The following is a 27,255-nucleotide window of genomic DNA, read 5'->3' as shown; positions in this document are numbered from 1 at the left end:
GGGACAACTCCCCTGCTCTTCTTCGAAATAGTGGCCACGGGATTTTTACATCCACCTGAGAGGGCAGACGGGGCCTCGGTTTAACGTCTCATCTGAAAGACGGCACTTCTGACAGTGCAGCACTCCCTCAGCACTGCAATGCAGGGCCAGCAAAGCTCGATGTGATATCAAAGTCTTTGGAGTGGGACTCGAACCCACAATCTTCTTGACACAGAGGCGAGTGCGCTACCAACTGAGCCACAGCTAACACGGATGTGCTAGTGATCATTATAGTTAAAAACGTGAACATCAATGGCCCAGAACCTCGGGTCTCCACGGGTGAGTACGTACGGGGTACTCACCCGTAGGCCCAATGGAAGTGCCGGTTTCGTGCATGCACTGCGCATGCGCGGGAAACCGTCACTTCTGTTCCCCTGAAAGAAGGGGTTCTGAGTTTGAACGCGTGCGCCGGAGAGGCAGCGCGTGCGCATCGAACTTACATTTTTTTAACAGGTTTTCCCGGGAGGGTAAGTCTCCAGAGGTTAGACATGTAAAAAGCAGTCACAGGGCCTGCTTTTTACAAGGTAAGTGGTGAATTAATTAAAATTAAAACATTTTTTCCACAGGTTTATTATTTTTAAATACTTTAAAGAAAGGTAAGTTTATTTTTAGCCTCGTTAGAAAATAAAATTATCTTTTTCAAAAATTTAAATTACTGTTTAAAATAGTTATTTCATGTAATTTATAGTTATTTTAAAAATGTGATTTAAAAAAAAATGTATTTGAAGATTTGGTGATGTTTTGGGGCTTATAGTATTTATAGGTTTGACAGCTCTTACTGTCAAACTTATGAATGAAGCATTCCCTGCTACCATTGGCTCTCCACGGCCCACATGATCCCGGGGAAAGCTTCAAACTAACTGCGCCCCTGGGATACGCAAGCACTGCGCTCCGGCAGTTGGAGGAGGCCCAGGATCGGAATTCCACGGGGGCCCACAGCTCAACGGCCGGCACGCTAGGTAAGTGCAGGTCGGGGGGCTTGCACCCGCGGGAAGCCCCCGACCCGAATTTCTGGGCCAATATCATCTTCATTAATGGGCCGGAATTTGCAGTTGGAGGCGTACCTCCGGAGTGCCCCTCCGACACCAAAAATATATGAGCCTGTTTTCTGGCTCCCGGGCCAAGGAGACTTCAGGTCCTGGGAGTGCAGGGGTATGCCTGCGTGAAGGCCCACAGATTCCAGGGACACAGGTGGTTGGAAAGTGTCCCTGGGATCAAGTGGGCCAGGTCCTCTTGTCAAAAAGGAGGACTCCATTGCTTTCATTTCTGAAACTGAATCCCCAAATGGCAAGCAATGTAATCCCAAAATATGAAAGAATTTACACAATTGATACTTAATTAAAAGTCCCTTTAATAAAAAATTGCAATGAAAATTAAACGTTTTGAAAAATAATTTAGACTATTTCAATCCGGGCCAAAATTTACGTGAACTAATTTTAGATGTTTAATGATGATTTTCCATTTAAGATTTTTAATTTAACATTCATATTGACCCTTACGCTGGTGACCGCAGACCCCATGTCTGCTTGTCCCAGGTGTAAGGGTTTTGAGGGCATTTGCTGGGCAGTAGTTGGGCCGAACTCTGCACCCGCAAGTGTGATTTTACTTTCAGTTCGGCGGGTCTGTAAAGGCGAGCCTTGACAAATGGCAAGTTCCGGGTTTTCACACGCAGCTCAGACGGAAACTTGCAAGTTCTTTTACAAAGTTTACGATGGTGTATGATTGAGTATCGTGAGCAGTTTTGGTCGCCTTATCTGAGGAAGGATGTTCTTGCCATGGAGGGAGTGCAGCGAAGATTCACCAGGCTGACACCTGGGATGGCAGGAATGACGTATGAGGAGAGATTGGGTCGATTAGGCTTATACTCACTGGAGTTTAGAAGAATGAGAGGGGATCTCATTGAAACTTAGAAAATTCTAACAGGACTAGACAGACTAGATGCAGGAAGGATGTTCCCGATGGTCGGGGAGTCCAGAACCAGGGGTCACAGTCTAAGGATAAGGGGTAAGCCATTTAGGACTGAGATGAGGAGGAATTTCTTCACCCAGACAGTGGCGAACCTGTGGAATTCTCTACCACAGAAGGTAGTTGAGGCCAATTCATTAAATATATTCAAGAAGGAGTTAAATATATTTCTTAAGGCTAAAGGGATCAAGGGATATGGGGAGAAAGCAGGGACAGGGTACTGAGTTTGGATGATCAGCCATGGTCTCATTGAATGGCGGAGCAGGCTCGAGGGGCCGAATGGCCTACTCCTGCTCCTATCTTCTATCTTTCTGTGTACGCTGTTAGCCGTCATCAGCCCCGCAAAAATCCAGGACAATATTTCCATAAACCTGGCGCATTTAAACAAAACACTGAATATCACTCACAGATTACTGTTATTTCCACACGATTACTTGGAGCCGCTTGGATCCATCGTCCTAAAATCTGTCTCTCCAGCAAGCATGTGTAATTTCCGTCAGTTTTGTCACTGACACCTGGAATTGAATAGGCGAGCGTTTCCTTGTTTCCCCGACTGTCCAGCACGGCGACGGGAATGGAATCCTGGGACAACTGGAGGCGATCAGCTGTTTTACCGCTTGCAACAGCACAGCTGATTGTGACCGATTCACCCGCCACGTAAACAGAGTGGTTGGGCTTTAGAGAGACAGTCGGTCGAGGCAGAGGATCTGAAACGAGAGAAGATGAAAATTGTGATAGTTGCTTAGTTGCAACAAATGCAGCAACTTGCCAAACTTTACGGGGGTGCTGTCGTATAGCGGTTATAGAAATATAGAAACATAGAAGATAGGAGCAGGAGTAGGCCATTCGGCCCCTCGAGTCTGCTCCGCCATTCAATGCGATCATGGCTGATCATCCAAATTCAGTACCCGGTCCCTGCTTTCTCCCCAGCGGTTCAAGGAGGTGGCTCACCAGCGCCTTCTCAATGGAAACTAGGGATGGGCAATACATGCTGGCCTTGTGAGCGATGCTCACATCCCATTTACGAATAAAGAACAATTCTTGTACAGCACTGCATCTTTCAGCAGCAAAATTGTATTTCCTCATTCAGCCATATATCGCGTAGAACCGTATTAATCACCATTCTTATCCGTATCATTAAACACTAAAACTGCAGTAACTTTCACTCACTTGTTAAGCTTATTCTCAGATCGTCACTGGTTAAGGACCGAATCCATCGTCCAGACACCTGATTCTCATATACGCAGGTATAGATTCCTTCAGTATTGATATTTACGTTTCTTAACAAATGATTGACGGAGTGTTGGTTCCTCGAGACCTCCTGGACTGCGATGGAATTGGAGTCTTTCAATATATTAAATCGCCCCCCTGTATACCCAGTCGGAGCTGTGCACTGAATGCTAACTGAATCGCCTGTCACATGTACTGGATAATCAGGACTCTGAGAGATTATGGGTCGAGGCAATGGATCTGAAATGAGTCAAGATAGTTATGATAATGCATTCGCTATGTGAAATGTTACATAAGAACATAAGAATATAAGAACATAAGAATTAGGAGCAGGAGTCGGCCATTCGGCCCCTCCAGCCTGCTCCACCATTCAATAAGATCATGGCTGATCATCGACCTCAACTCCACTTCCCCGCCCGATCTCCATATCCCTCGATTCCCCTAGAGTCCAAAAATCTATCGATCTCAGCCTTGAATTTAATCAACGACTCAGCATTCACAGCCCTCTGGGGTAGAGAATTCCACAGGTTCACCACCCTCTGAGTGAAGAAATTCCTCCTCATCTCAGTCCTAAATGTCATACCCCTTATCCTGAGACTATGGGGGTGATTTTCTTTCAGAAGTCGGGAAGGAGGCGGGACTACAACATCTGGGGTTGTAGTCCCGCCTCCATGGAGATGCGGCCAATCCACACGATTTTAACTTGATTGACCGTGTCAAGCCCGCCCAGCAGACTCAGCAGGCCAATTAAGTGCCACCCGGCAACAGGTGACATCACAGACTGAAATTTCATCTGTCAAGAGGTTTTGACAGATGAAATATCAGTGTTTCACAGCTGTTTGAAGCTGTCAAACACTGACAGTCTTTCTTCTAATCTGAGTCCTTCTACACAGACTCAGTTAGAAATCCCACCGGCACAGAAAGCTGAAGGTTGTCACTTTTGACAGTTCGCAGCCATTCTGCTTTCTGTGCCGGTTAGATGATGAACACCCAAAACCTAGAGGAGGAAAGGCTGAAAAGGTAAGTAGAGGTAAATTAAACTACTTTACACACTTTAGACACACCAAACACACTTACCTTTGCACTCATGCACCCATCACTCACCTGAACACCGATATCTCGACCCCTCCAAGTCCTTCAACCCGACGGCCCGACTCCTCCAACTTGGCGTGGTTTGGAGCAGTCGGGAATCCCACAGTTCAAGATTAAAAATAGGGATTAGGCTAAAAGCTGCCTGTTAACTACCTGTTAACAGGCAGTTAATTGGCACTAATCCCTTCCCGCCTCGGGTCGGCGGGTCCCAGTGCAGGGCGGGTACCTGCCTCCTTTGAAACTTACATGGAGGCGGGTTGGGGGTGGGATGGTGTCGGGACCCCCGAATTCGGGAATTTAACCCCCCCCCACCGCACGCCTCCAATCCCGACACCACGGGTCAGTTAAAATTGAGGACTATGCCTCCGAGTTCTAGAGACTCCAGCCAAGGGGAAACAACCTCTCAGCATCTACCCTGTCAGAATGTTGGTTGAAAAATATAATTCTCTATGCAAGGATCCGGATCCACACGAGCATGACTTTGTGAGATGGGCTACATTTGCATTGAATACAAGCCCGAGATCAATGATCAATTATCAATGATCAATTATCATTTATCATCAACTATTAGTTATTAATTATTAATCATTAGATAAATTATTCAAATTATTGGCCCAGAAATTCGGGTCCCCACGGGTGAGTACGCGCTGGGTACTCACCCGTAGGCCCAACGCAAGTGCCGGTTCCGTGCATGCACTGCGCATACGCGGGAAACCGGCACTTCCGTTCCCCTGAAAGGAAGGAGTTCGGAGTTCAAACGCATGCGCAGGAGAGGCAGCGCGTACGCCTGGAACTTACGTTTTTTTTCCAGGTTTCTCCTGGAGGGTAAGTCTCCAGCAGTTACACTTTTAAAAAGCAGGCGCAAGGCCTGCTTTTAACAAGGTAAGTGGTGAATTAATTAAAATTAAAACTTTTTTCCACAGGTTTATTATTTTTAAACACTTTAAAGAAAGGTAAGTTTATTTTTAGTCCTGTTAGAAAATGTAATTAATTTTTTCAAAAATTTAAATTATTTTTTTTAAATAGTTATTTTATGTAATTTATAGTTATTTCAAAAATGTGATGATTTTTTAAAATTTATTTGAAGTTTTAGTTATGTTTTGGGGCTTATAGTATTTATGGTTTTGACAGCTCTTCCTGTCAATTTTATGAATGAAGCATTCCCTGTTACCATTGGCTCCCCATGGCCCACGTGATCCCAGGGGACGCATCGAACTACCTGCGCCCCTGGGATACACAAGCACTGCACGCCGGCAGCTGGAGGAGGCCCAGGATTGGAATCCCATGTGGGCCCATAGCTCAACGGCCGGCGCGGTAGGTAAGTGCAGGTCGGGGGCTTGCACCCGCGGGAAGCCTCCAACCCAAATTTCTGGGCCATTTTAACTTTGAAGAAATCATTCCTACAGGCAAAACAAGGGGTAACATATAAATTCAACAAAGAGAATAGAAACTATGTTAATGCTAATTATTTATTACCTGCAGTGCATGTGACATGCACAGCTTGATTTTTTAATAATGAAAGAATGCCAACAATTATTTTTATTCCAGTTGTGTGGATTAATTAATTATTTGGGGATTCCTATTTAGGGCTGCAAGGAGGATGGGTAAATTGACCACAACACTGTGGTACAGGGTGCGATCCAAGTGGGGGGAGAAGGAAGGAATGTGGTAGAGGTAAGGACACAGTGATTGGGCAGGAACATGGCAGATGCAGTATAACGTGGATAAATGTGAGGTTGTCCACTTTGGTGGCAAAAACAGGAAGGCAGATTATTATCTAAATGGCAATAGATTGGGAGAAGGGGAAGTGCAACGAGACCTGGGTGTCCTTGTGCACCAGTCGCTGAAGGTAAGCATGCAGGTGCAGCAGGCGGTAAGAAGGCAAATGGAATGTTGGCCTTCGTAGCGAGAGGATGTCTTGTTGCAGTTGTACAGGGTCTTGGTGAGACCACATCTTGAGTATTGTGTGCAGTTTTGGTCGCCTTATCTGAGGAAGGATGTTCTTGCCATGGAAGGAGTTTAGCGAAGATTCACCAGGCTGATACCTGGGATGGCAGGAATGACGTATGAGGAGAGATTGGGTCGATTGGGCTTATACTCGCTGGAGTTTAGAAGAATGAGAGGTGATCTCATTGGAACTTATAAAATTCTGACAGGACTGGACAGACTAGATGCAGGAAGGATGTTCCCGATGGTGGGGGAGTCCAGAACCAGGGGACACAGTCTAAGGATAAAGGGTAGGCCATTTAGGACAGAAATGAGGAGGAATTTCTTCACCCAGAGAGTGGTGAACCTGTGGAATTCTCTACCACAGAAGCCGGTGGAGGCCAATTCATTAAATATATTCAAGAAGGAGTTGGATATATTTCTTAAGGATAAAGGGATCAAGGGCTATGGGGAGAAAGCAGGGACAGGGTACTGAAGTTGGATGATCAGCCATGATTGCATTGAATGGCAGAGCAGGCTCGAGGGGCCGAATGGCCTACTCCTGCTCCTATCTTCTATGTTTCTATGTTTCTATGGCAGTCGGGTCACGGGGATAGACACTGTTCTCTGCAGCCGCGAAACTGAGTCACGAAGGCTGTGTTGCCATCCCAGTGTGTGTGGTAAGGATATCTCTTCATGGCTGGAGAAGAACTTGGATGGTGAGTGGGAGGATCAAGTTGTCGTGGTCCATGTAGGAACCAACGAAATAGGTAGAACTGAGATTGTGTTTCTGCTGAGAGAGTTTGAGGAGCTAGGGTCTAAATGAAAAAGCACAAACTCAAGGGCAATAATCTTTGGATTACTACCTGAGCCACGTGCGAATTGGCATCGGGTCAAGCAGATCAGACAGTTAAATGCATGGCTCAAAGAGTCGTGTGGGGAAAGGCGGTTTCAATTCATGGGGCACATGCACCAGTACTGGGGAAAGAGGGGGATGTTCCGTCAGGATGGGCTCCACTTAAACCGGGCTGGGACCAGTGTCTTGGCGTGTTGAATAACTATTGCTGTAGATAGGGCTTTAATTTTACAAAGTTGTCGGGGGAGAGGGGTCAGATGAGGGGAAAATTAGAAATCTAAACAGAAAGCTCAAGGCAGTGAGGCATTGTAGAGTTTGGGGTAAAATAAGCAGAGTGTGACAAGAAGGGACAGAAAGTCTAACGGTAACAGTGCAGCAACGAATAAGGTCAAAGCAAGGAAAAATGGTAAAAAAAATTAAATGAAAGGCTCTTTATCTGAATGCATGAAGCATTCGCAACAAGATAGACAATGTATTGGCACAAATAGAGATAAATGGGGTTGATCTAATAAACATTACATAGACGTGGGTGCAAGGTGACCAAGGTTGGGAACTAAATGTTCCAGGGTACTTGACGTTTCGAAAACACAGGCAGAATGGAAATGGAGGGGGAGTAGCCCTGATAATAAAGGATGACATAAGGACCGTAGCGAGAAAGGATCCCGGCTCAGAAGATCAGGAAGTAGAATCAGGATGGGTGGAGATAAGGAATAACAAGGGGCAGAAAACACTGGTGGAAATAGTATATAGGCCCCCTAACGGTAGCTATACTGTTGGACAGAATATTTATCAAGAAATAGTAGCAACTTGTAGCAAAGTTAATGCAATAATCTTGGGGGACTTTAATCTTCATTTAGAGTGGACACATCAAATTGACAAAAGTAGTCTGGAGGATGAGTTCATGAAATGTATCTGGGACAGCTTACTAGGTCAATACATCATGGAACCAACCAGAGAACAGGCTATTTTAGATCTTGTATTGTGTAACGAGACAGTGTTAATTAACAATCTCATAGTAAAGGATCCTCTGGGGCAGAGTGATCATAATATGATAGAATTTCACCTTAAGTTTGAGAGTGAATTGCCTAAGTCCGAAACTAGAGTCTTAAACTTAAAAAAGCAGGCTCGAGGGGCCGAATGGCCTACTCCTGCTCCTATCTTCGATGTTTCTGTTTCTATAGAACTTCCTCTATTATTTCGAATTCTGGAATAACGTAATTCGGCTCAGAGATCATGCACAGCCTGTAAGTGAACTTAATACGAAAGACCCCTCTAGTGTTGCAATTAGGGCAATCATCTTTGCTGTTTTACTCCTATTACCATTATTAATAATACAATTAGCATTATCAGCAGTATTAATTCTACTTTTTTAATTGTCATCATCATAATTTGTGCAATTGAACTAAACAACTCAATGGACAAATGCATCACACATGTAAACTTGAAGAATTGCAGCCAACTTATTCTTGCTTCAGATATATATTCTTATTTGAATGATTTGTCTGCAAAATACTGATAATTATTTCCCCAAACTGTGTAGCAATGTAAATACTAAAGAACAGCAGTGAATTTCACTCACGTGTGAGACTGATTTCGATGGGATGACTCTGATAAGATCTTATCCATCGACCAGACACCTGTGTCTGCAAGAAACACGTGTAGTTCCCTTCGCTGCTGGTGTTGACGATTCTGAGGTGATAAGTGAGGGATTGTTGGGTTCTGGTGCTGTCGAGGACAGAGGTGGAGTCTTTTAGCATCTGAAATCGACCAGCTGACTCACCAGGAAGAGCTGAGCAGGTAATGTTGACCGTTTCTCCTGCTACATACACTGGGTATTCAGGACTGGTAGAGATCACGGGCTGAGGCGGGTGACCTGAAACGAGGAAATGAGAAATATGACTTCCAAGATTCGTGCTTTCATAGAAACATAGAAGATAGGAGCAGGAGTAGGCCATTCGGCCCCTCGAGGCTGCTCCGCCATTCAATGAGATCATGGCTGATCAACCAAATTCAGTATCCTGTCCCTGCTTTCTCCCCATATCCCTTGATCCCTTTAGCCTTAGGAAATATATCTCACTTCTTCTTCAATATATTTAATGAATTGTCCTCAACTGCGTTCTGTGGTAGAGAATTCCACAGGTTCACCACTCTCTGGGTGAAGAAATTCCTCCTCATCTCATTCCTAAATGGCTTAGCCCTTATCCTTAGACTGTGACCCCTGGTTCTGGACTCCCCGACCATCGGGAACATCCTTCCTGCATCTAGTCTGTCCAGTCCTGTTAGAATATTATAAGTTTCAATGAGATCCCCTCTCATTCTTCTAAACTCCAGCGAGTATAAGCCCAATCGACCCAATCTCACCTCATACGTCATTCCTGCCATCCCAGGTATCAGCCTGGTGAATCTTCATCTCTGGTGGAGAGGCCCAGGAGCAGAAGATTACGCACCTCGGGACCCCTCAGGTAAGTCCGTAGATTTTTTTCCAGATCGGAGCCCTCCACACGCAGGAAGCCTCCGATCGGAAAATACAGCCCATTATTATTTGATGAATAGATCTAGTGGGAAAAGGGTTTTAAAATTTCATAAAGTGTGAATATTACAGGACTGCAGTGAGGCTCACTCACCTGTGAGAATGAGTTCAAATGCAGGACTGGGAGAAGAACGGATCCATCGACCTGACACCTGTATCTGGTAGGAACACGTGTAGCTCTCTTCATTGTCGCTGGTGAGGTTTCTAATGAGATAGGTGAGGGATGGTTGGTTTCTGGTGCTGTCTAGGACGGAGATCGAGCCTTTAAACAACTGCAATCGGCCAGCTGAGGCACCAGGCGGGACTGTGCACTTAATGGAGACTGTCTCTCCTGTCACATATACCGGGTATTCAGGGCTCCTGGAGATCGTGGGCTGGGGCAGAGGACCTGAAACGATAAAATCCAAAATATCAGCTCCACGCATCCTGTGTTTGAACATCTAAGAATGCAGTCTGCAATTATGTGAAAATGGGCCTTGTTCTGGTAAATAAAATAGTAGCCCTTGTATTAGGATCTATTACAAGCACTAGAGTCTGCCATCTAACAATCTGATCACACTTGCATCGATGCTGACAGGAATCTGAAATTGTGGATCTCGAGGAGAAATAAAAGTTCTTCTTCAATTCCCTATTGGATTTATTGAAGTTTATCTTCTATTTAAGACGTCCTAGGTTAGATCTCCCACAAGTGGAATAATCTTCTCCATATCTACCCGATCAAACCCTTTCATAATTTTAAATATTTCTATTAGGTCACCACTCATTTCTAGACATATGGGCCAAAGCCTGTCTGCCTTTCCTGGTAAGTAAGTGTCTCAGTTCTGGTAAAATATTTCTAAATATTTTTGTACCTTTCTCACTGGGCATCTAGATCCTTTTTTATGCTGTGGAGAACAGAAATGTGCACTTTTAACATCCTCTCCTTTGTTTTCTATCTACTTTGTGTTTGTCTTTTTCTTCAGGTTCAATTCTGCTGCTAATAAATTTATCCATCCATAGAAACATAGAAGACAGGAGCAGGAGTCGGCCATTCGGCTCCTCGAGCCTGCTCCGCCATTCAATGCGATCATGGCTGATCATCCAAATTCAGTACCCTGTCCCTGCCTTCTCCCCATATCCCTTGTTCCCTTTAACCTTAAGAAACATATACAACTCCTTCTTGAATATATTTAATGAATTGGCCTCTACTGCCATCTGTGGTAGAGAATTCCACAGGTTCACCACTCTCTGGGTGAAGAAATTCCTCCTCATCTCTGTCCTAAATGGCTTACCCCCTTATCCTTAGACTGCGACCCCTGGTTCTGGACTCCCCCGCCATCGGGAACATCCTTCCTGCATCTAGTCTATCTAGTCCTGTTAGAATTTTATAAGTTTCAATTAGATCCCCTCTCAATCTTCTAAACTCCAGCGAGTATAAGCCCAATCGACCCAATCTCTCCTCATACGTCATTCCTGCCATCCCAGGTATCAGCCTGGTGAATCTTCGCTGCACTCCCTCTATGGCAAGAACATCCTTCCTCACATAAGGCGACCAAAACTGCACACGATACTCAAGATGTGAGTATGGGATAGTTGCAGGTAAAAGCATTGTGAGATGAGGTCATCTAGACACATTTGAACTAAGAGAGCAACTTAACCCACTGGTCAGGTTTCTATGTGATTTAGAGAGATAGCTGCATCCTTTAAAAGGACATTTCAATTGGCGATTTGTAGTCAAGCCAGCTATATAAAACAGCGAAATGGGACTGAAATGGGGATTCCACTAATTATCTGCCTTAATGTCCTTACTGTCATTGAATGGGTGGATCTATCACGAGGCAGCTGACAAAAAGAACTGAATGGTATCAATAATTCACAGTATACACAAATCACTGCATCGGTAATATAGTCTTACTTCAGAGAAATAGACGGATAGATCTAGGGGGAAAAGTTTATAAATGTGTGAATGGTACAGGACTGCAGTGAGGCTCACTCACGTGTGAGAATGAGTTCAAAGGCAGGACTGGGAGAAGAACGGATCCATCGACCTGACACCTGTATCTGGTAAGAACACGTGTAGCTTCCTTCATTGTTGCTGGTGAGGTTTCTAATGAGATAGGTGAGGGATGGTTGGTTTCTGCTGCTGCCTAGGATGGAGATCGAGCCTTTGAACAACTGCAATTGGCCAGCCGAGGCACCAGGTGGGACTGTGCACTTAATGGAGACTGTCTCCCCTGTCACATATACCGGGTATTCAGGGCTCCTGGAGATCCTGGGCTGGGGCAGAGGACCTGAAACCGAATGGTATCATTAATTCACATAGAAATATAGAAACATAGAAGATAGGAGCAGGAGTAGGCCATTCGGCCCCTCGAGCCTGCTCCGCCATTCAATGAGATCATGGCGGATCATCCAAATTCAGTACCCTGTCCCTGCATTCTCCCCATATCCTTTGATCCCTTTAGCCTTAAGAAATATATCCAATTCCTTCTTGAATATATTTAATGAATTGGCCTCCACTGCCTTCTGTGGTAGAGAATTCCACAGGTTCACCACTCTCTGGGTGAAGAAATTCCTCCTCATCTCTGTCCTAAATGGCTTACCCCTTATCCTTAGACTGTGACCCCTGGTTCTGGACTCCCCGACCATCGGGAACATCCTTCCTGCATCTAGTCTGTCCAGTCCTGTTAGAATTTTATAAGTTTCAGTGAGATCCCCTCTCATTCTTCTAAACTCCAGCGAGTATAAGCCCAATCGACCCAATCTCTCCTCATACGTCATTCCTGCCATCCCAGGTATCAGCCTGGTGAATCTTCATCTCTGGTGGAGAGGCCCAGGAGCAGAAGATTACGCACCTCGGGACCCCTCAGGTAAGTCCGTAGATTTTTTTCCAGATCGGAGCCCTCCACACGCAGCAAGCCTCCGATCGGAAAATACAGCCCATTATTATTTGATGAATAGATCTAGGGGGAAAAGGGTTTTAAAATTTCATAAAGTGTGAATATTACAGGACTGCAGTGAGGCTCACTCACGTGTGAGGATGAGTTCAAATGCAGGACTGGGAGAAGAACGGATCCATCGACCTGACACCTGTATCTGGTAGGAACACGTGTAGCTCTCTTCCTTGTCGCTGGTGAGGTTTCTAATGAGATAGGTGAGGGATGGTTGGTTTCTGGTGCTGTCTAGGACGGAGATCGAGCCTTTAAACAACTGCAATCGGCCAGCTGAGGCACCAGGCGGGACTGTGCACTTAATGGAGACTGTCTCTCCTGTCACATATACCGGGTATTCAGGGCTCCTGGAGATCGTGGGCTGGGGCAGAGGACCTGAAACGATAAAATCCAAAATATCAGCTCCACGCATCCTGTGTTTGAACATCTAAGAATGCAGTCTGCAATTATGTGAACATGGGACTTGCTCTGGTAAATAAAATAGTAGCCCTTGTATTAGGATCTATGACAAGCACTAGAGTCTGCCATCTAACAATCTGATCACACTTGCATCGATGCTGACAGGAATCTGAAATTGTGGATCTCGAGGAGAAATAAAAGTTCTTCTTCAATTCCCTATTGGATTTATTGAAGTTTATCTTCTATTTAAGACGTCCTAGGTTAGATCTCCCACAAGTGGAATAATCTTCTCCATATCTACCCGATCAAACCCTTTCATAATTTTAAATATTTCTATTAGGTCACCACTCATTTCTAGACATATGGGCCAAAGCCTGTCTGCCTTTCCTGGTAAGTAAGTGTCTCAGTTCTGGTAAAATATTTCTAAATATTTTTGTACCTTTCTCCAGGGCATCTAGATCCTTTTTTATGCTGTGGAGAACAGAAATGTGCACTTTTAACATCCTCTCCTTTGTTTTCCATCTACTTTGTGTTTGTCTTTTTCTTCAGGTTCAATTCTGCTCCTAATAAATTTATCCATCCATTGAAACATCGAAGATAGGAGCAGGAGCAGGCCATTCGGCTCCTCGAGCCTGCTCCGCCATTCAATGCGATCATGGCTGATCATCCAAATTCAGTACCCTGTCCCTGCCTTCTCCCCATATCCCTTGTTCCCTTTAACCTTAAGAAACATATACAACTCCTTCTTGAATATATTTAATGAATTGGCCTCTACTGCCTTCTGTGGTAGAGAATTCCACAGGTTCACCAATCTCTGGGTGAAGAAATTCCTCCTCATCTCTGCCCTAAATGGCTTACCCCCTTATCCTTAGACTGCGACCCCTGGTTCTGGACTCCCCCGCCATCGGGAACATCCTTCCTGCATCTAGTCTATCTAGTCCTGTTAGAATTTTATAAGTTTCAATTAGATCCCCTCTCAATCTTCTAAACTCCAGCGAGTATAAGCCCAATCGACCCAATCTCTCCTCATACGTCATTCCTGCCATCCCAGGTATCAGCCTTGTGAATCTTCGCTGCACTTCCTCTATGGCAAGAACATCCTTCCTCAGATAAGGCGACCAAAACTGCACACGATACTCAAGATGTGAGTATGGGATAGTTGCAGGTAAAAGCATTGTGAGATGAGGTCATCTAGACACATTTGAACTAAGAGAGCAACTTAACCCACTGGTCAGGTTTCTATGTGATTCAGAGAGATAGCTGCATCCTTCAAAAGGACATTTCAATTGGCGATTTGTAGTCAAGCCAGCTATATAAAACAGCGAAATGGAACTGAAATGGGGATTCCACTAATTATCTGCCTTAATGTCCTTACTGTCATTGAATGGGTGGATCTATCACTAGGCAGCTGATAAAAAGAACTGAATGGTATCAATAATTCACAGTATACACAAACCACTGCATCGGTAATATAGTCTTACTTCAGAGAAATAGACGGATAGATCTAGGGGGAAAGGGCTAATAAAAGTGTGAATGGTACAGGACTGCAGTGAGGCTCACTCACGTGTGAGAATGAGTTCAAAGGCAGGACTGGGAGAAGAACGGATCCATCGACCTGACACCTGTATCTGGTAAGAACACGTGTAGCCCCCTTCATTGTCGCTGGTGAGGTTTCTAATGAGATAGGTGAGGGATGGTTGGTTTCTGCTGCTGTCTAGGACGGAGATCGAGCCTTTAAACAACTGCAATTGGCCAGCTGAGGCACCAGGTGGGACTGTGCACTTAATGGTGACTGTCTCCCCTGTCACATATACCGGGTATTCAGGGCTCCTGGAGATCCTGGGCTGGGGCAGAGGACCTGAAACCGAATTGTATCATTAATTCACATAGAAATATAGAAACATAGAAGATAGGAGCAGGAGTAGGCCATTCGGCCCCTCGAGCCTGCTCCGCCATTCAATGCGATCATGGCTGATCATCCAAATTCAGTACCCTGTCCCTGCCATCTCCCCATATCCCTTGATCCCTTTAGCCTTAAGAAATATATCTAACTCCTTCTTGAATAAATTTAATGAATTGGCCTCTACTGCCTTCTGTGGTAGAGAATTCCACAGGTTCACCACTCTCTGGGTGAAGAAATTCCTCCTCATCTCTGTCCTAAATGGCTTACCCCTTATCCTTAGACTATGACCCCTGGTTCTGGACTCCCCCGCCATCGGGAACATCCTTCCTGCATCTAGTCTGTCCAGTCCTGTCAGAATTTTATAAGTTTCAGTGAGATCCCCTCTCATTCTTCTAAACTCTAGCGAGTATAAGCCCAATCGACCCAATCTCTCCTCATACGTCATTCCTGCCATCCCAGGTATCAGCTTGGTGAATCTTCGCTGAACTCCCTCCATGGCAAGAACATCCTTCCTCAGATAAGGCGACCAAAACTGCACACATTACTCAAGATGTGAGTATGGGATAGTTGCAGGTAAAAGCATTGTGAGATGAGGTCATCTAGACACATTTGAACTAAGAGAGCAACTTAACCCACTGGTCAGGTTTCTATGTGATTTAGAGAGATAGCTGCATCCTTTAAAAGGACATTTCAATTGGCGATTTGTAGTCAAGCCAGCTATATAAAACAGCGAAATGGAACTGAAATGGGGATTCCACTATTTATCTGCCTTAATATCCTTACTGTCATTGAATGGGTGGATCTATCACTAGGCAGCCGACAAAAAGAACTGAAAGGTATCAATAATTCACAGTATACACAAACCACTGCATCGGTAATATAGTCTTACTTCAGAGAAATAGACGGATAGATCTAGGGGGAAAAGTTTATAAATGTGTGAATGGTACAGGACTGCAGTGAGGCTCACTCACGTGTGAGAATGAGTTCAAAGGCAGGACTGGGAGAAGAACGGATCCATCGACCTGACACCTGTATCTGGTAAGAACACGTGTAGCTCTCTTCATTGTCGCTGGTGAGGTTTCTAATGAGATAGGTGAGGGATGGTTGGTTTCTGCTGCTGTCTAGGATGGAGATCGAGCCTTTAAACAACTGCAATTGGCCAGCCGAGGCACCAGGTGGGACTGTGCACTTAATGGAGACTCTCTCTCCTGTCACATATACCGGGTATTCAGGGCTACTGGAGATCCTGGGCTGGGGCAGAGGACCTGAAACCGAATGGTATCATTAATTCACACAGAAATATAGAAACATAGAAGATAGGAGCAGGAGTAGGCCATTCGGCCCCTCGAGCCTGCTCCGCCATTCAATGAGATCATGGCTGATCATTCAAATTCAGTACCCTGTCCTTCATTCTCCCCATATCCCTTGATCCCTTTAGCCTTAAGAAATATATCCAACTCCTTCTTGAATATATTTAATGAATTGGCCTCTATTGCCTTCTGTGGTAGAGAATTCCACAGGTTCACCACTCTCTGGGTGAAGAAATTCCTCCTCATCTCTGTCCTAAATGGCTTACCCCTTATCCTTAGATTGTGACCCCTGGTTCTGGACTCCCCCGCCATCGGGAACATCCTTCCTGCATCTAGTCTATCTAGTCCTGTTAGAATTTTATAAGTTTCAATTAGATCCCCTCTCAATCTTCTAAACTCCAGCGAGTATAAGCCCAATCGACCCAATCTCTCCTCATACGTCATTCCTGCCATCCCAGGTATCAGCCTGGTGAATCTTCGCTGCACTCCCTCTATGGCAAGAACATCCTTCCTCAGATAAGGCGACCAAAACTGCACACGATACTCAAGATGTGAGTATGGGATAGTTGCAGGTAAAAGCATTGTGAGATGAGGTCATCTAGACACATTTGAACTAAGAGAGCAACTTAACCCACTGGTCAGGCTTCTATGTGATTTAGAGAGATAGCTGCATCCTTTAAAAGGACATTTCAATTGGCGATTTGTAGTCAAGCCAGCTATATAAAACAGCGAAATGGGACTGAAATGGGGATTCCACTAATTATCTGCCTTAATGTCCTTACTGTCATTGAATGGGTGGATCTATCATGAGGCAGCTGTCAAAAAGAACTGAAAGGTATCAATAATTCACAGTGTACACAAACCACTGCATCGGTAATATAGTCTTACTTCAGAGAAATAGACGGATAGATCTAGGGGGAAAGGGTTTATAAATGTGTGAATGGTACAGGACTGCAGTGAGGTTCACTCACGTCTGAGAATGAGTTCAAAGGCAGGACTGGGAGAAGAACGGATCCATCGACCTGACACCTGTATCTGGTAAGAACACGTGTAGCTCTCTTCATTGTCGCTGGTGAGGTTTCTAATGAGATAGGTGAGGGATGGTTGGTTTCTGCTGCTGTCTTGGATGGAGATTGAGCCTTTGAACAACTGCAATTGGCCAGCCGAGGCACCAGGTGGGACTGTGCACTTAATGGAGACTGTCTCTCCTGTCACATATACCGGGTATTCAGGGCTCCTGGAGATCGTGGGCTGGGGCAGAGGACCTGAAACCGAATGGTATCATTAATTCACATAGAAATATAGAAACATAGAAGATAGGAGCAGGAGTAGGCCATTCGGCCCCTCGAGCCTGCTCCGCCATTCAATGAGATCATGGCTGATCATTCAAATTCAGTACCCTGTCCCTGCTTTCTCCCCATATCCCTTGATCCCTTTAGCCTTAAGAAATATATCCAACTTCTTCTTGAATATATTTAATGAATTGGCCTCTACTGTCTTCTGTGGTCGAGAATTCCACAGGTTCATCACTCTCTGGGTGAAGAAATTCCTCCTCATCTCTGTCCTAAATGGCTTACCCCTTATCCTTAGATTGTGACCCCTGGTTCTGGACTCCCCCGCCATCGGGAACATCCTTCCTGCATCTAGTCTATCTAGTCCTGTTAGAATTTTATAAGTTTCAATTAGATCCCCTCTCAATCTTCTAAACTCCAGCGAGTATAAGCCCAATCGACCCAATCTCTCCTCATACGTCATTCCTGCCATCCCAGGTATCAGCTTGGTGAATCTTCGCTGAACTCCCTCCATGGCAAGAACATCCTTCCTCAGATAAGGTGACCAAAACTGCACACAATACTCAAGATGTGAGTATGGGATAGTTGCAGGTAAAAGCATTGTGAGATAAGGTCATCTAGACCCATTTGAACTAAGAGAGCAACTTAACCCACTGGTCAGGTTACTATGTGATTCAGAGAGATAGCTGCATCCTTTAAAAGGACATTTCAATTGGCGACTTGTAGTCAAGCCAGCTATATATAACAGCGAAATGGAACTGAAATGGGGATTCCACTAATTATCTGCCTTAATGTCCTTACTGCCATTGAATGGGTGGATCTATCACTGTCAATAATTCACAGTGTACACAAACCACTGCATCGGTAATATAGTCTTACTTCAGAGAAATAGACAGATAGATCTAGGGGGAAAGGGTTTATAAAAGTGTGAATATTACAGGACTGCAGTGAGGCTCACTCACCTGTGAGAATGAGTTCAAAGGCAGGACTGGGAGAAGAACGGATCCATCGACCTGACACCTGTATCTGGTAGGAACACGTGTAGCCCCCTTCATTGTTGCTGGTGAGGTTTCTAATGAGATAGGTGAGGGATGGTTGGTTTCTGCTGCTGTCTAGGACGGAGGTCGAGCCTTTAAACAACTGCAATTGGCCAGCCGAGGCGCCAGGTGGGACTGTGCACTTAATGGTGACTGTCTCTCCTGTCACATATACCGGGTATTCAGGGCTTCTGGAGATCCTGGGCTGGGGCAGAGGACCTGAAACGATAAAATCCAAAATATCATCTCCACGAATCCTGTGTTTGAACATCTAAGAATGCAGTCTGCAATTATGTGAACATGGGCCTTGTTCTGGTAAATAAAATAGTAGACCTTGTACAGTATTAGGTTCGATGACAAGCACTAGAGTCTGCTATCTAACAATCTGATCGCACTGGCATCGCTCCTGACAGAAGTCTTCAATTGTGGATCTCGAGGAGAAATAAAAGTTCTTCTTCAATTCCCTATTGGATTTATTGATGTTTATCTTCTATTTATGATGCCCTAGTTTAGGTCTCCCACAAGTGGAATAATCTTCTCCATATCTACCCGATCAAACCCTTTCATAATTTTAAATATTTCTATTAGGTCACCACACATTTCTAGACATATGGGCCAAAGCCTGTCTGCCTTTTTTGGTAAGTAAGTGTCTCAGTTCTGGTAACATATTTCTAAATATTTTTGTACCTTTCTCCAGGGCATCTAGATCCTTTTTTATGGTGTGGAGTCCAGAAATGTGCACTTTTGACATCCTCTCCTTTGTTTTCCATCTACTTTGTGTTTGTCTTTTTCTTCAGGTTCAATTCTGCTCCTAATAAATGTATCCATCCATAGAAACATAGAAGACAGGAGCAGGAGTAGGCCATTCGGCCCCTCGAGCCTGCTCCGCCATTCAATGCGATCATGGCTGATCATCCAAATTCAGTACCCTGTCCCTGCCATCTCCCCATATCCCTTGATCCCTTTAGCCTTAAGAAATATATCTAACTCCTTCTTGAATATATTTAATGAATTGACCTCTACTGCCTTCTGTGGTAGAGAATTCCACAGGTTCACCACTCTCTGGGTGAAGAAATTCCTCCTCATCTCTGTCCTTAATGGCTTACCCCTTATCATTAGACTGTGACCCCTGGTTCTGGTATCCCCCGCCATCGGGAACATCCTTCCTGCATCTAGTCTGTTTAGTCCTGTTAGAATTTTATAAGTTTCAATGAGATCCCCTCTCATTCTTCTAAACTCCAGTGAGTATAAGCCCAATCGACCCAATCTCTCCTCATACGTCATTCCTGCAAACCCAGGTATCAGTCTGGTGAATCTTCATCTCTGGTGGAGAGGCCCAGGAGCGGAAGATTACGCACCTCGGGACCCCTCAGGTAAGTCCGTAGATTTTTTTCCAGACCGGAGCCCTCCGCACGCAGGAAGCCTCAGATCGGAAAATGCGGCCCATTATTATTTGACGAATAGATCTAGGGGGGAAAGGGTTTTACAATTTCATAAATACAGAACTGCAGTGAGGCTCACTCACGTGTGAGAATGAGTTCAAAGGCAGGACTGGGAGAAGAACGGATCCATCGCCCTGACACCTGTATCCGGTAGGAACACGTGTAGCTCCCTTCATTGTCGCTGGTGAGGTTTCTAATGAGATAGGTGAGGGATGGTTGGTTTCTGCTGCTGTCTAGGGTGGAGATCGAGCCTTTAAACAACTGCAATCGACCAGCTGAGGCGCCAGGTGGGACTGTGCACTGAATGGTGACTGTTCCCCCTGTCACATATACCCGGTATTCAGGGCTGCTGGAGATCCTGGGCTGGGGCGGAGGACCTGAAACGATACAATCCGAAATATCAGCTCCACGAATCCTGTGTTTGAACATGTAAGAATGCAGCCAGCAATTATATGAAAATGGGCCTTGTTCTGGTAAATAAAATTGTAGACCTTGTATTAGATTCTATGACAAGCACTAGAATCTGCTATCTAACAATCTGATCGCACTGGCATCGATGCTGACAGGAATCTGAAATTGAGGAGAAATAAAAGTTCTTCTTCAATTGCCTATTGGACTTATTGATGTTTATCTTCTATTTATGATGCCCTAGTTTAGGTCTCCCACAAGTGGAATCATCTGCTCTATGACAACCCGATCAAACCCTTTCATAATTTTAAATATTTCTATTAGGTCACCACACATTTCTAGAGATAAGGGCCCGAGACTGTCAGCCTTTCCTGATAAATAAGTCTCTCTGTTCTGGTGATAATAGGAAGGCAAGTGGTATGTTGGCCTTCATTGCAAGAGGATCTGAGTACAGGAGCAAGGATGTCTTACTACAGTTATACAGGGCCCTGGTGAGACCACACCTGGAGTACTGTGTGCAGTTTTGGTCTCCTTACCTAAGAAAGGATATACTTGCCATAGAGGGAGTCCAGCGAAGGTTCACCAGACTGATTCCTGGGATGACAGGGCTGTCGTATGAGGAGAGATTGGGTTGACTAGGCCTGTATTCACTAGAGTTTAGAAGAATGAGAGGGGATCTCATTGAAACGTACAAAATTCTGACCGGGCTAGACAGACTGGATGCAGGGTTGATGTTTCCCCTGGCTGGGGTGTCTAGAACGAGGGGTCACACAGGCTCAGGACACGGGGTAGGACATTTAGGACTGAGATGAGCAGAAATGTCTTCACTCAGAGGGTGGAGAACCTGTGAAATTCTCTACCACAGATGGCTCTGGAGCCCAAGTCACTGAATATAGTTAAGAAGGAAATAGATAGATTTCTAGACACAAAAGGCATCAAGGGGTATGGGGAGAGAGCGGGAATATGGTATTGAGATAGAGGATCAGCCATGATCATATTGAGTAGCGGAGCAGGCTCGAAGGGCCAAATGGCCTACTCCTGCTCCTAATTTTCTATGTTCTATGTTTACAATATCTTTGTAAATGTTTCTTGCACCTTTCTCCAGGGCATCTATAACCTTTTTTATCGTGTGGAGTCCAGAAAGGTGCACTTTTGACATCCCCTCCTTTGTTTTCCATCTACTTACTGTGTGCCTCTTTATTCAGCTTCAATAATCCTCTTTATATATTTTTTCATACATGGTATATCATTATGGAACAGTTAGTCTTACTATTGAGCGGAATAGATTCCACCTGGACTCTATTAATCACATTTTTAAATATGTCCAACTTCTTATGTTCATTAATAAATAGACATTCTTATTATGAACACAGCTAGCTTTTGCTAGACACTTTTATGGAGCACATGTGGACTAGGTACAGTATCTGTAGAGGCTTCCACCTTGACTGCTGCCTTGTGGGTAGCCTAGTGCCTCATGGGTAATGTAGTCTTAATATACATACAGCTGGGTAGTGTAGTCTTATATATATACAGCTCTACACAGCTCTAAGGCACCACCTAGTGTCCACTATAGAATGACATGTTATTGATCATTACACAACTGTTCTTCAATCTATTGGTTTGCCAATATTGCTTTCTAGTTGTTATTCCCTCGTTCCATTCTCATCTCCAAATATGTTATTATATTCATGGCTGCTGCGATAATAATCATCATTATTATTATCCTTGCAATCGAACGAAATGTTTTGAAGACATGGCAGCTATATATTGTGTTAATGTATATTGTTAAATAATGGCAGAGTATTCTGAGCGGAATCTTATGCCTTTGTCTCCTCTGCTGGGAAACTAAACCTGCTCCTCCAACACATGATGAACAACTGCATGCTATTGTAACCCAGCGTGTGAACAGACACGCCACATGATTGTGAGACCTAAATGCAGTGGATCCGGCGATCTCGGATGAGGAAGGTAAGAATTATGGGATAGTTGCAGGTAATAGCATTGTGAGATAACGTCATCTGACCCACTTGTACTAACCCACTGGTCAGATTTCTATCGGGTTCAGAGGAAGAGACTGTTTGGAGACCAGGACCTCAAACCCAGCACGAAGCGCATGGTCTACAGAGCAGTAGTGATACCCGCCCTGCTGTATGCCTCAGAGACATGGACCATGTACAGCAGGCATCTCAAAGCACTGGAGAGGTACCACCAACGCTGCCTCCGCAAGGTCCTGCAAATCCATTGGCAGGATAGGCGCACCGACGTCAGTGTTCTCGCTCAGGCCAACATCCCCAGCATCGAAGCTCTGACCATGCTCGATCAGCTCCGATGGACGGGTCACATTGTCCACATGCCCGATACGAGACTCCCAAAACCAGCGCTCTACTCGGAGCTCCGGCGCGGCAAGAGAGCCCCAGGTGGGCAGAGGAAACGCTTCAAGGACACCCTCAAAGCCTCCTTGAAAAAGTGCAACATCCCCACCTACACCTGGGACTCCCTGGCCCAAGACCAGAGCACAAAGTGGAGGAGAAGCATCCGGGAGGGCGCCGAACACCTCGGGTCTCTTCGCCGGGAGCAAGCGGAAGCCAAGCGCAGGCAGCGCAAGGAGCGCACGTCAACCCAAGCACCCCACCCACCCACCCCCTTCAACCACCGTCTGCCCCACCTGTGACAGAGACTGTAGATCCCGCATCGGACTCATCAGTCACCTGAGAACTCATTTTTTATGTGGAAGCAAGTCATCCTCGGTTCTGAGGGACTGCCTAAGAGAGAGATTTGGTTCAGGGAGATAGCTGCATCCTTTAAAAGGACATTTCAATTCGCGCTTTGCAGTCAAGCCACCTATATAAAACAGCGAACTGTAACGGGAATTTGGATTCCACTTTTTATTGGCCTTAATGTTCTTACCGTCATTGAGTGGATGGATCTACCGCTAGACAGCTGACAAAAACAACCAAATGGTATCAATAATTCACAGTATAAACCAACCGCTGCATCGGGAATATAGTCTTACTTCAGAGATATATTATGGCCCAGAAATTCGGGTCGGAGGGCTTCCCGCGGGTGCAAGCCCCCGACCTGCACTTACCTAGCGCGCCGGCCGTTGTGCTGTGGGCCCACGTGGGATTCTGATCCTGGGCCTCCTCCAACTGCCGGCGCGCAGTGCTTGCGTATCTCAGGGGCGCAGTTAGTTCGAAGCGTCCCCTGGGATCACGTGGGCCATGGAGAGCCAATGGCAGCAGGGAATGCTTCATTCATAAGTTTGACAGGAAGAGCTGTCAAACCTATAAATACTATAAGCCCCAAAACATCACTAAATCTTCAAGTAAATTTTAAACAAACCATCACATTTTTAAAATAACTATAAATTACATGAAATAACTATTTTAAACAATAATTTAAATTTTTGAAAATATTAATTACATTTCCTAACGGGGCTAAAAATAAACTTACCTTTCTTTAAAGTATTTAAAAATAATAAACCTGTGGAAAAAATGTTTTAATTTTAATTAATTCACCACTTACCTTGTTAACAGCAGGCCTTGTGCCTGCTTTTTAAAAGTGTAACTGCTGGAGACTTACCCTCCCGGAGAATCCTGGAAAAACAACGGAAGTTCCAGGCGTACGCGCTGCCTCTCCGGCGCATGCGTTCGACCTGTGAACCCCTTCCTTTAAGGGAACAGAAGTTCCGGTTTCCCGCGCATGCGCAGTGCATGCACGAAACCGGCACTTTCGTTGGGCCTACGCGTGAGTACCCCGTGCGTACTCACCCGTGGGGACCCGAATTTCTGGGTATCATTTAACAAATATATCTGAGGGGAAAAGGTTTTAAAAATTTGATAAAGTGTGCATATTACAGGACTGCAGTAAGGTTCACTCACGCCTGAGAATTAGTTCAAAGGCAGGACTGGGAGAAGAATGGATCCATCGACCTGACACCGGTATCCAGTAGATGCACGTGTAGCCCCCTTCATTGCTGCGGGTGAGGTTTCTAATGAGATAGGTGAGGGATAGTTGGTTTCTGGCGCTTTCTGTGACGGAGCTTGAGCCTTTGGTCAACTGAAATCGACCAGCTGAGGCACCAGGGTGGACTGTGCACTGAATGGTGACTGTCTCTCCTGTCACATATACCGGGTATTCAGGGCTCCGGGAGATGGTGGGCTGATGCGGAGGACCTGAAACGATAAAATCCGAAATACCTATTCCAACAATTGTCTTTCTTGAACATCTAATAGCTTGGTCTACAGGTAAGTGAAATTGGGACTTGTGCTCGTATGAAAAGCAGCCCTGGTGTTAAGGTCAATGACAGGCAGCAATTGAGGTAAATGGCTGTTTTTCAGACTGGAGGATGACAGACAGTGGTGTTCCCCAAGGGTCAGTGCTGGGGCCACTGTTTTTTGAGATGTAAAAAATGACCTGGATATTGGAATACAGAGTAGAATTTCTAAATTTGCCGATGACACCAAACTTGGGGGTGTGGCAAACAGTGAGGATGATACCAATCGACTGCAACAGGACATAGAAAGGCTAGCAGAATGGGCAGACAAGTGGCAGATGGAATTTAATACAGAGAAGTGTGAGGTGATGCATTTTGGCAGAAGGAACAGGGAGAGGCAATATACACTTAATGGCACAGTTTTAAAGAGTGTGCAGGGACAGAGGGACCTGGGAGTTAATGTGCACAGGTCCCTGAAGGTGGCGGGACGTATTGAGAGAGTGGTTGGCAAAGCATATGGGATCTTGGGCTTCATAAATAGAGGTATTGAGTACAAAAGTAGAGAAGTTATGCTGAACCTTTATAAAACGCTGGTTAGGCCACAACTGGAGTATTGCATCCAGTTCTGGTCACCACACTTTAGGAAGGATGTGAAGGCCCTTGAGAGGGTGTAGAGGAGATTTACTAGAATGGTTCTGGGGATGGGGGATCTTAGCTCCAAGGACAGGTTGGAGAAGCTAGATTTGTGTTAATTAGAGCAAAGGAGGTTGAGGGGTGATTTGATAGAGGTGTACAAGATTATGATGGGTTTGGATAGGCTAGATGGGGAAAGGCTGTTCCCACTAGTTGATGGTACAAGGACTAGGGGACACAGATTTAAGGTTTTGGGCAAGAGATACAGGGGGGGAAGTGAGGAAAAACTTTTTTACACAGCGAGTGGTGAGGACCTGGAACTCGCTGCCGATGGAAGTGGTGGAAGCGGAGACACTCGATGTTTTCAAGGGGAGACTGGATAGGCACTTGAGGGAAATAAACTTGCAGGGCTACGGGGATAGAGCGGGGGAACGGGACTGACTGGATTGCTCTACAGAGAGTCGGAGCGGACTCGATGGGCCGAATGGCCTCCTTCTGTGCCATTATGACTCTCTGACTATGAATCAATGAAATACTGGCCCAGAAATTCGGGTCTCCACGGGTGAGTACGCCCAATGGAAGTGTCGGTTTCATGCATGCACCGCGCGTGTGCGGGAAACCGGAACTTCCGTTCCCTTACAGGAAAGGGTTCAGAGGTCAAACTCGTGCGCCGGAGAGACAGCGCGTACGCCTGGAACTTACACTTTTTTCCATATTTTTCCGGGAGGGTAAGTCTCCAGGAGTTACACTTTTAAAAAGCAGGGGCAAGGCCTGCTGTTAACAAGGTAAGTGGTGAATTAATTACAATTAAACATTTTTTCCACAGCTTTATTATGTTTAAATACTTTAAAGAAAGGTAAGTTTATTTTTAGCACTGTTAGAAAATGTAATTAATTTTTTCAAAAATTTAAATTACTGTTCAAAAATTTTTCCATAGTTTATTTTCAAAATGTGATTTTTAAACATTTTTTTGAGGTTTTAGTGATGTTTTGGGGCTTATAGTATTTATAGGTTTGACAGCTCTTCCTGTCAATTTTATGAATGAAGCATTCCCTGCTACCATTGGCTCTCCATGGCCCACGTGATCCCAGGGGACGCTTCGAACTAACTGCGTCCCTGGGATACGCAAGCACTGCGCGCCGGCAGTTGGAGGAGGCCCAGGATCGGAATCCCACGCGGGCCCACAGCTCAACGGCCGGCGTGCTAGGTAAGTGCAGGTCGGGGGCTTGCACCCGCGGGAAGCCCCCGACCCGAATTTCTGGGCCATTGTTCCACCAATATGTCTGGGCAAACATTCAAAACATTTCGGGACTGTTTTCAGAACTGCAGTAAGCTTCACTCACGTGCCAGAATTATTTCAGTGGGTTGACTGGGAGAAGAGCGGATCCATCGACCCGACACCTGTAGCTGGTAGGAACACGTGTAGCTCCCTTGATTGCTGGTGCTCACATCTCGAATGGGATACGTGAGGGACTGTTGGTTTCTGGTGCTGTCAATGACAGCGATCGAGCCTCTTAACAGCTGAAACTGACTAGCTGAGGTACCAGCTGGGACTGTGCAGGTAATGGTGACTGTTTCGCCTGCCATATACACCGGATGTTCGGGACTCCTAGAGATCGTGGGCTGAGGCGGAAAACCTGAAAAGATAATAACCCAAATATCAGGTCCAGGAATCGTGCTTCTGAACTCCTAACAATCCAGCCCACACGTCTGTGCAACTGCGGGTTCTTCCCATATCAAGAGTAGTCCTTGAAATAGGTTCTACGGCCAATGCCAAACTCAGCTTTAGAAGTCTATTAACACATCTCCCTCGGTGCGGACAGGGTCAACATGGATTTACAAAAGGTAAATCGTTTTTTGAGGATGTAACAGGTAAAATAGATAAGGGAGAACCAGTGGATGTGGTGTATTTGGACTTTCAGAAGGCTTTCGATAAGACCCCGCATAAGAGATTAGTGTGTAAAGTTAAGGCACAAGGGATTGGGGGCAAGGTGCTGACTTGGATAGGGAACTGGTTGTCAGACAGAAAGCAAAGAGTTGGAATAAA

General features: G+C 45.2%; 1 protein-coding gene across 1 annotated transcript in view; it reads right to left on the bottom strand.

Annotated features, from left to right (window-relative positions):
- Window positions 1-2,403: 2,403 nt before the first annotated feature.
- Window positions 2,404-27,255, bottom strand: part of LOC147084915 (uncharacterized) — a 91,961-nt gene continuing 67,109 nt past the window's right edge. The window contains exons 11-19 of the mRNA XM_085979370.1: window positions 26,552-26,845; window positions 18,435-18,728; window positions 17,152-17,445; window positions 14,532-14,825; window positions 12,650-12,943; window positions 11,615-11,908; window positions 9,733-10,026; window positions 8,889-8,981; window positions 2,404-2,711 (exon numbers count right to left, since the gene is read on the bottom strand). Coding sequence (XP_085835496.1) covers window positions 2,404-2,711; window positions 8,889-8,981; window positions 9,733-10,026; window positions 11,615-11,908; window positions 12,650-12,943; window positions 14,532-14,825; window positions 17,152-17,445; window positions 18,435-18,728; window positions 26,552-26,845 — 2,459 coding nt within the window. The remainder of the gene's footprint in view (window positions 2,712-8,888; window positions 8,982-9,732; window positions 10,027-11,614; window positions 11,909-12,649; window positions 12,944-14,531; window positions 14,826-17,151; window positions 17,446-18,434; window positions 18,729-26,551; window positions 26,846-27,255) is intronic.

This window comes from Somniosus microcephalus, unplaced genomic scaffold, assembly GCF_052327205.1.
Source record: "Somniosus microcephalus isolate GS21.2 unplaced genomic scaffold, FLI_Smic_1.0 unresolved_chr9, whole genome shotgun sequence".
Classification (NCBI taxonomy): Eukaryota; Metazoa; Chordata; class Chondrichthyes; order Squaliformes; family Somniosidae; genus Somniosus; species Somniosus microcephalus.
This window is presented reverse-complemented; position numbering and strand designations above follow the sequence as displayed.